General features: G+C 33.7%; 2 protein-coding genes across 2 annotated transcripts; both read left to right on the plus strand.

The window, feature by feature from the left end:
- The first annotated feature begins 1,630 nt into the window (after positions 1 to 1,630).
- Positions 1,631 to 4,235, plus strand: LOC149776450 (uncharacterized). Its single transcript, XM_089942819.1, has 2 exons — positions 1,631 to 2,103; positions 4,095 to 4,235. The coding sequence occupies exons 1-2, from the start codon at positions 1,809 to 1,811 to the stop codon at positions 4,100 to 4,102; spliced, it is 303 nt and encodes a 100-aa protein (XP_089798945.1). The 5' UTR covers positions 1,631 to 1,808; the 3' UTR covers positions 4,103 to 4,235.
- Positions 4,236 to 7,491: 3,256 nt separating this feature from the next.
- LOC149776451 (uncharacterized) lies at positions 7,492 to 9,494 on the plus strand. The gene is made up of 2 exons (XM_089942395.1): positions 7,492 to 7,878; positions 8,620 to 9,494. Exons 1-2 carry the CDS (start codon positions 7,600 to 7,602, stop codon positions 8,830 to 8,832), a joined length of 492 nt encoding a protein of 163 aa, XP_089798521.1. The 5' UTR covers positions 7,492 to 7,599; the 3' UTR covers positions 8,833 to 9,494.
- Positions 9,495 to 9,980: the final 486 nt, after the last annotated feature.

Genomic DNA, 9,980 nt, shown 5'->3' on the forward strand with positions numbered 1-9,980 from the left:
TATATAAAGAATAAAGAAAAAAGAAAGAAAAAAATCCAAAAAAGATAGAAAGAAAATCACTTTTTTCCCTTATACTTCTCTTTATCTCTTTATCACAATTATTTGCCCACAGGCCATCATGGTGTCTACTATGTACTCTGTAATTTTGTATAAAGTTGTTTTATTGAAGTCTCCATCCATGTATAATATATTTGCCTTTTGATATCTCCCCCCACCTTTGTTTATTTCTTCTATCAATTTCAATTTACATGTTTTCCTGCTCTCGCACTGTATCATTGTGTGTAGTTTACTAAAAGGGGCTTTTTTACACAGTGGACATTTTGGCGATACTCTGACCATGTGCCGTCTCACTGCTACCTCTCCTATCACCCATGTATTGTGCATGCATTTGAAGCAGAGGTTTTGTATTTTTAGGGAGCATAATTTGGTCCAGTGCCCCCATGCTCTTTTCCAGTTAATCTCTATGTTCTCCTGTTCTACTTTACTTTTAGTTTTTCTTTTGTTATTTCCTCTCAAATGTATCTATATGTTAGTTTTCCTCCTGGTCCCATAAACTTTTTATATCCCTATATTTGGTTAGTATTTCTTTGATATGTCTAAATTTTATTGGTATTTCTAGTTTTTTTTTTACAAGTTTATTATTTTTATAAATGTCCCCCCCTGTTTCTCATTGTGAACCCAAACCAGTAGACGTATATTCCCTCCCATGGTGATGTTGGTATTACTTTAATCTTTTTAAATATATTTATAATATTTGCAGTCTTCATCCAAATGGGGTTGGAGAGTGCTAGTTCCCCCTCTCTTGTGCTCTATAGAAAGTTTCCCTCTTGACGTAGTGGGTCTTAAAATCCCATATGTAATTAATAATCTCCTTATCTAGTTTTTCTAAATTTGTATTTTCTATGTCAATAGACTTGGTAATAAAATTTATATTCGCGTACATGTACGTTTTGGCCACTTGGGCCCGTTCCATTAGACATAATGGCGTAAGTGCCCATGTGTTCACATTCGTTTCTAATTTCTGTTTCATATTTTTATAGTTTTCTTGTTCTTCTCTTATCCCAAAATAAATGCCCAATGCATTCACTCTTTCTTTAATTAGGCGTGGTGGTAATCCTGAGTGATTTCCTCTCTAGCTCCCTATTTTCAGTATTTCAGTCTTTTCATGATTTATTTATGACCCAGAGGCCTTACCAAATTGTTCTAATTCCTTCTCTAGGTGTTTAAAGGAATTTTGTCTATAATAAAGTTTGTACAATCGTCTGCATGCTGTAGCATTTTTATTTCGTCTTTTACATTTGGAACTGTAATACCTCCAATCTTCCTATTAAGTCTTATTCTTATACTTAGAATTTCAATTGCTGTTACCTATAATAGCATAGATAGCATTCCACATAGGCTGGAGTTATGTTTTCAACAATCTCGTGATTTAAAAGTGATATTTTGAAAATAACATACGAAAGTGATTAAATATGTTGAATTGGAAATAACACCGTAATATTGAGCATTTCTCAGAATTATTCACTCGTTGGTCCAGGAAAAACGTTTTATCTACATGTAACAGCTTCACTACTTGCGATGAATGTGTGATTTTATAGCTATTGAAACATTTATCACTTCCAGTTCATTGTCTCTTCAAATCAACACAATTCCATTGCCTGAAATGACAAATGAACGCAATCGACTCTAAAGAAAGTTTTGCCATTCTTGATAATGGGGTACTTTTGAATTCCATTTCACTATGATGATATGTTACCACAAAAATGTATTCTGGCTCAACATGATTGGTGTCGATAGTAAACTTTATCATGGAAGAATTGAGAAAGTGTAAAGAGCGCATGTCAAATAGGATGGAAGCAGAGAACATTATAAGGACTCAGGTACGTGGAATTGAGATTTTAAAGGAGAACTCCCTGCAGGATGTATCAGTGCCTGTCGAAGTGATTGAGCTACTTGGACAAGCTCGTTGTATCCTTGACAAAACCGATACTAATTCTATGCCAGTCAGCGAAGACCACCGGTACAGGGCCTTGCAAGTCTATACTGGGCATAGGGGCAGACCTCTTTATGACATAAAAAAGGAACAACTACAATTTTTCATCGGTAATTTCTTAACTCAACTGACACACTAACATGCTGTATATGATATTTACATGTTCCATTGTTATCCCCTAACACACAAGCAGTGTTTACTGCTTCCAACTTCTTTGTTTTTCTGATGTTCATGCACAATATTTGATAATGCTTCCGTATGCAAGCAAATCATAGAGGTGTCATTTTTAAGCGTTGATAGTTTTCAATATTGTAAGACATGACATTCTTTCTTGAGTATCATTATCTGTCCGTCTGGCTAAATGATTTCGTTATCCTGAATATTATAAGGTATCGGGATTTAAGCTGTTTATGCAACAACACTTAGGAAATGATAAATGGTAAACATCCGTTAGGTAATGCCACTGAGTATATTATTCGCACACCACCCCGTTTGTTTGTACCCCGTTACAAATTTTACAATAAAAAAGTATCAAGGACATAAAGATGCACGAAATTAAGTAATTTCATTCACTGATTTATAATTTCTAACTTAAAGTTGATAATAGTTCCCTAACACTGCGGACCTATTGGCATTTCAAATCAAACGGACGCTCTCGATCTAAACAAGCGACAGATTGCTCACTGACCTTTTCTGGTTTATAGAACAGTCCATTTCATTAAAAATGTCGATGTTTAATATTTCGTGACGAAACTGAGCAAATGAAAAAGACAACTCTTGTATACACATGCTAGAGACATGTAACACCAAAAATTTCCGGAATTAATGAAATTATCAAAGACGGTGAACTACATTACCCCTGTTGCTTAAAAACATAGACTTGCCTATGCAAATATGGCGACTATGTTACTTACAAAACTCCCGTTTGATTCGAAACGCCAACAAAATGACAGTGCATGGCACTCTTTGGTGACAATCAGGTTAGAAATTATGAATTAAATGACTGTTTTGCGATTTTGTTTATATCCTTGATGCATTTTCGTTTTAACATCGGTGTGTGTGTGTGTGTATGTATGTGTGTGTTGGCAGGTTTGCAAATAAATGGGACGCATGTACGAATATTTTAGTCCTTAAAGAACCATGTATTGAAATTTAATATATAGTACTGTCAGACTTCACATGCTATTCTACAATCGATACTTTTACCACCGTACATTATAAGAGAAATTGTGTTTTCTTTGGTTTGTTTGCATGATTCTTTATTCCACATTATATATATATATATATATATATATATATATATATATATATATATATATATATATATATATATATATATATATATATAGAGTCATGTAGTGCATTTTCTCAAAATAATTGAATTATTTCATAACGCAAAACTTTCCTCAAGTAGGAAGTATAAAAAGATAGGATATTATTAGAAACATATATCCTATGCGTCTCAAAATAACCATTGCTTTTATTTTCGTTTTAATTAAATAACATTTTTATTACCAAATGCTGTAAAACAGTATTTGTTTAAAAAAATCTGTCTGACAGTTTATATTCATATGGTGTTTGCATCACTTTATAAAACGTCACACGTGATTGGCCAATCTCAGCGTGCTTTGACCTCATGGCTTTTTATTGACGTCATCTGTTTTCATGCATCAGAATTACACGCGCTGTTTGAACATTATTATTTTCTTTTCCTGTTTGAAACTTCATTAGTTGGGTATTTGGAATAGAAGTTAAGTGGCTAAGACTTCATCGTGTAAGAATAACTATACTATATACCTTATGATGTTTGCACACGTTTGCCCAAGAACTCAGATGATTTTGAACCATCGTGATCGCGCTTCGGCTCAAAACGTCTTCCTGGTGCAAATTTTGTATTATCATACATATCATACACATATAATTAAAATGTGTCTATAGTGACTGTTAATGCTTTTTATACGCTGAAATTTTGTGTTTTAGACATTACTAACCGATCTATATTCTCTCTATTACATCCACATAACATAAACCTTTATATGGAAAATCTTTCTCGTGCTTTGGAAAATTATTTGTAATCACGTCTGTATTAATTTTTCTCCAGAAAATTAGTTTACATCAGGAGATATGGCAAGTTTGCTTGGGGTAAGCAGGAGAACTGTAGAGCGGAGACTAGCAAACTTCCGCTTGACTCATGGGATACGATTCAGTGATATAAGTGACAATGAGCTCATATCGATGGTGCATTCAACAATCAACAACTTTCCTCGTTCAGGTAAGAGTTCTTTTTCTTCAACTAAATGACTTCTCTGTGTACAGTAAAATAGTTGTTATTTATGTTCATTGATGTGTATATTGTTATATCAGTTTTGAAATTTTAATTGGGGATGGGGCTTTGCTTTTCCGCAACTGTTTTTAAAGATCAATTAACGACTCTAACTTTGTAGTGACTCCTGGTCATTTTTCCATACAGCGACTTTGCCCAACATAGCCCAAGCGCCGACTAAAAGATATTTCGGCATGAGGCTCAAACTGTAGATAATAACTGACGTGTGTTAAAAACTCTCATTTTTATTTGCAACAAGAATGGTATTTAAACAGATGAAAACATGATCAGTGCTTTCATAAACTGTGCCGATATCGTTAAACTGCCGGTGATTGTCATAGACTAACAAGTGCAGTTCGATTTGCATGTAAAACGAAATCTTTGTGGGAAAGCTTAAAGGCATTTGAAAGGATTGGTCCGAAGTTAATCAGATTCAACAAACAAGCGATCTTGCATACATTTATCCTATCAAATTTCAAATTCAGTCCAGTGGCCTGCTACTTCTGCAGCGACCTGAACACTACTAAGCTTGAAAAATACAACAACAAAAGCGTGCTTATAGGTGTATGATTATTTACACAAGCATTTATCATTAACTCTTAAGGCAAAACTGACAACCCTGAAAGTGTGCAACTTAGGTCATGAATTTAGAGACTTTCAAATTCTGAATAAGTGTGCGCTTCCCAATGTTTGGATAATTTTATATGTTATAAGAATATAATAAATATTTGTTTATAAATACAATTTTAGATAGTGAATTATGTTAATTGCCCCAACAATGAAAACCCCATTGTATGGCAAACAAATAGCTTATGTATGCAACTGTCATTCTGTGGAATGAGCAACCGAATCACCTAAGAGACCAATCACATTTTAATTCATTTAGATCCTTAATCTTATCCTGGAATGGTACAGACTGTAAATGTTATATCTGCAAATAAATAAATAATGTTTTTTTTATGAATTCAATGCTTGTAGTCATGTTTTAAATACTTGTTTCTTTAGGTTTAAAGACAATCGAATGTCATCTCATTTCACAGGTATCCATGTACAAAGAGAGAGAATAAGGAGAGCAGTTAGACCTGTAGATCCGGTTGGACAACAATTGAGGCAGCGAAGGGTTTATTCAGTTCCGTCCCCTCTTGCCCTGTGGCATATGGATGGCAATCACAAACTGATACGGTAGTGTTCCACTCAGTTATATTACATGTGCTAACAATAAAGTTGTGTGTAATCTCTAATTTTCAGTACCCAAAGTTTTGTTAATTTAATTTCCTAGGCTCCGAAATCCTAAAATTAAAAGACACATAATTTTACTCCAAATTTTCTATATCTTAGCATCTCCAAGATAAAACCTTTCAATTCTGAACACATTTTATTGGAAGGAAAAAAGTTACAGCATAAAAAATTCAATCAGTTCTCTTAAATAGTTCGGACGTATAACATGAAAATTCGGCAAAGACATCATAACATCAGATCCATCAATGGCAGTTAGTTACTTGTTAATGTAAGTATTATTAACGATATTCATTCAGTACATGTTAATCTTGGACGTTAATGATGATTAGAAAAGGGTAAATTTGGTGCTTATTTTCCCGATTTTTACAAGTCTATCATGTTGGAAATGACATATAGTAGTGGGTCAAGTTGATGAAATAACGCATATACAAATAATCTCTCAGACATGTTTTGTTCCTCATGTGATCTTGTCGTGTTATATGATATTCATATTAATTGTATAATGTGCCCAGATGATTTGATAATATATGCATCTAAATGTAATGGCTTGCAAAATGCCGACGTAGACGGTGTCTAACTCTTTAACACTAACACAGTTTGAGGTAATATTTCATGCAGTTGGTAAACTTATCAATAATTGGCAATTAAAATAAAATTAATTGTACTGAGGTTAGCAGAACATAATAATTGTTTAATGCTCTGGTAAGCTTGAATATTTTTGTCGAAGTAAAAAGTAGCCATCGCAGACAAATGTGAAGGTAGGGGGCTAAATTTATAAACTCTATTCTTCAACCTATTACAACTTACGATCATGAAATTTGACATAATCGACTCTGGTTGATGTAAAGAGGTTAAATGACATGAATGTTTATGACTAACTATTTATTAGGATTTTGACATTTTGTTTTGGACATTAAAACGTTTAGTAGCATCGAGTTAGGGGAGTATTTCCATCTCATATGCAATGTTGAACACATAATACCGGGTACATCTATCGGAACACCCAAAGGACTCCCTTGTCCTTCAAATGTGCACATGAAAACACAAAATAGTGACACGACTATATAGTGCAAGATTCTAACAAGCTTAATCAGATATTTAGGATCTGAACATGTTTGTGAGATAAATATTAATAATCTTGGAACAGAAACAGCTTCAAACATTGGTACAGTTGAAACTCGCGGTTTTCTTACAGCTATTATTCCAAGAGATGCTAAATATTACTCCATTTGTGTAAACAAAGCAGAGGCCGAAAAACATTTTGCCTGCATTGGTTATAAATATAAAGACAAGAGAGAAATATTATTTCATATTTTTGAGGAAACTGGGTTTGATATTCATATGGACATCAATAAGTTATTTGATCATTTAGTATTCATGTTTAATTAAGATATGACACCAATAACTATGAATCTTACAAATATCTGAGCAATACAATGTTTAATAAGAATGAATCAAGAATGTGTTGACATTCAATTGCTTAGCAAACTTTATAGGAACACTTGGAGATTTTCTTCAGTTATAATGTATTTCTTAGCTACTTTCAAATATCTTAATAACGGGAGTTTACATTTAACACTTATGTATGTGGAGTGTAAGGTATGATGGACGACATTCGAGAGTGAGAGATCAAGCAATGTGTCAGTGATCTACTTTGTATTAGATAATAATACGCGCGGTGTTATCATTGTTATATCCATCTCTTGCAGGAAAGCAATACATTTTCTTGTCTCATATAATGTGGAAAGCGATATACATATATTCTGCAGATGGCATTTTGTAATACACGGATGCATGGATGGTTTCACAAGACTTATTGTCTACCTAGCTTGCAACTGTGATAATAGAGTTTCAACAGTTTTAAACCATTTCACTGAAGCCGTTTCCAAATGGGGCCTTCCTTCCCGAGTGAGAAGGGACATGGGTGTGGAAAACCGTGAAGTTGCTCAGTACATGCTCTCACACCCTCGTCGGGGCCTTAATAGGGGACGTTTTCTAACTGGAAAAAGTGTCCATAATTCGAGGATAGAGAGGCTATGGCGTGATGTGTATAATGCTGTGCTTTCTTTATTTTATGAGCTTTCGTTTCATTGGAAGTCAAAGGCTTTTTTATCCAGATTCGGAGAAACATGTCTTCTGCTTGCATTATGTGTACAGAAATGTGATAAACGACAGACTATTCCAGTTTATGAATTCATGGAACAATCATAAATTGAGAACTGAGAACAACAAGACTACCTGCCAGCTATTTATACTTGGACTGCAGCGTATATTTAACGAGAATCAATTAATTGCTAACGAATACTTCGAAGAATTAGATCAGGTGAGAAGCTTGTCTCGTTTTAAGCAATGTGGCCTATTGGTAAAGAAAGAAACCAGAAAGACTGAAGAGATTTGAAACTGGGCACTATCCAATCTGCACGTTCCTTAAAATACCTACCATTATTTTATCAATGTCTGTGTGTGTGTGTGTGTGCTTCTAATTAGCAGTGTATGTGATTACCAAAGTCATAACAAATGACTACAACTTCACAGTGTGCTACTTCGTTAAGTGGAAAGTACCTGTATTTTCGAAATATATTCTATCAAGCTCATAAAACATACCAAATTTACAATCAGCGAAACATTACAATAACAATATAAAGCAAAATTCCCGCATGTCAATATAAATAGCATTTAAAGGACATCTGATTGTAACATTTCTGCTTTATATAACTTAACAGACAGTATTCGACAAAAGTTTTAGAATTTCAGAAAACTGTTTGTCCAATATCGAGGAACAATTTCTTTTAGCACGAAAAACTTTCATGAGTTTACCATGCAGAGACCAAATTACAAATTTGTTTATTGCCGGTTCTGCAAGACAGTATATGCTATTCTCTTAGCTTAACATTTGTTGGTGATATTTGGAATTTAGAACTGAGCCACCGTAGCTCATTCTCTTAAACGAATTCATTTCTTAAGAGCCAAACTTAATTGTGTCTTTGAATCATTTTTTTAACTATAAAAAATGAATGAATACATTGCAGACAAAATTATTATTAGTATTATTTTCTTCATTTAGGACGCTCTACCAGAGTATGGAATGGATCCAGATGCACCGTTACCTGAGCCAAGTGATGAAGACAATATCGATGTGCCATCAATAGAGCTACTTAATGAAGAACAGTTGCATTCTTTCAATGCCAAAATGAGTGGAATTCACGTAGCTGACCTTTCTGACATTGAACCATATTTGCATGCTTTAGATTCTGTTGATGAGGTTTTGGAAGTTTGAAGTCGATAATTCATGTACTCTACTACATTTCCGTTGATTATATGGGGCGATTTAACTTTCTGCAATTGCTCAAAGCAGTATCTTGTCATCAGTGACAACTTTCTTTCATTCCTCCATTTGTAATTAAATTCATCTTAACTCCCTATTTGTAAGATTACAAATGTATTAATAACATAATCTTTGTTTCTTATTAAATAGACTGTGATCCAATACAGCTCTATGTTTAAAATAATAAATGAATAACTTGCGCAAGACTTCGTCAACTGAAATCTGAGTATCAAATCTACTCCTAATAGGTATGTCCGACTGTACTAAAATCTAATTAATAGTGTTGATAGTTTTTGTATTATAAAAATCCAATAAGCGGTAATACAACATGCGTTTGATTGAATTCAACTGAAATCTACGCAGAGTACGCATCTTACCTGTATTTATTCGTATTTATACAAATTCTGTCAGTATTATCAAGCATTTTTCTGTGTAATTCAGGGATAGCACTTTCCGTTCTGTTTGGTGTATATTTGTAATCCTCCATGATTGATTATATGTACCCTGATATTTGTCTAAGTTAATTTCAATCAATGAAAATGTCACTTACGCCGAGTGGAGACAGTACTTAAAAAAAATAAATACAAATTAAATAATTTATTTATCAACTGAAAGTTGTGTTCTAGTTCTATCTTTTAGTTTCTTTTAAGTGTAATCATCATAAATGCAATGTGTCCTCTTGTAACTAAACGTAAAATGCGTCAATCTTTCTTAACAGCTATGTCCGCGCGCGTTTCTCCGAGAACCTAATTAAGTGCCGACCGTGTTTTGATAACTGACTTGTGGAAGTATTTGTTGTATTGTTGCACTAAACGAAAAGCTGGACTCCTTTGTATTATCACGTTAATTATGTCTTTTGAATCAAATAAAGGAGGTGGAATAAAAGAAAAGTTAAAAGGCACAAAAATCTTATAAACTTAAAATCTAGTGATCCCGGTCGTATGTCGTGTGAACTCGCTTCATTTGAATAATCGAACACTGTTATAAATGGTATCGTGTACTCTTTCATAACTGTTATCAAAGATAGCAATGCAGCCAAGCGAAATGAATACTTCGTAAAATAAAGAGCTTGTTTTCACAGATACGGACCACTGTGGGCA

The sequence above is a fragment of the Sinohyriopsis cumingii genome, chromosome 18 (genome assembly GCF_028554795.1).
Source record: "Sinohyriopsis cumingii isolate HCF-2022 chromosome 18, ASM2855479v2, whole genome shotgun sequence".
Lineage (NCBI taxonomy): Eukaryota > Metazoa > Mollusca > Bivalvia > Unionida > Unionidae > Sinohyriopsis > Sinohyriopsis cumingii.

Bases quoted from the DNA above. Each gene is read 5' to 3' on its own strand.
- LOC149776451 (XM_089942395.1), top strand. From the start codon at position 7,600: ATGTGTATAATGCTGTGCTTTCTTTATTTTATGAGCTTTCGTTTCATT. The intron at 7,879-8,619 runs GTGAGAAGCTTG...TTCTTCATTTAG, and splicing joins ACTTCGAAGAATTAGATCAG to GACGCTCTACCAGAGTATGG.
- LOC149776450 (XM_089942819.1), top strand. From the start codon at position 1,809: ATGGAAGAATTGAGAAAGTGTAAAGAGCGCATGTCAAATAGGATGGAA.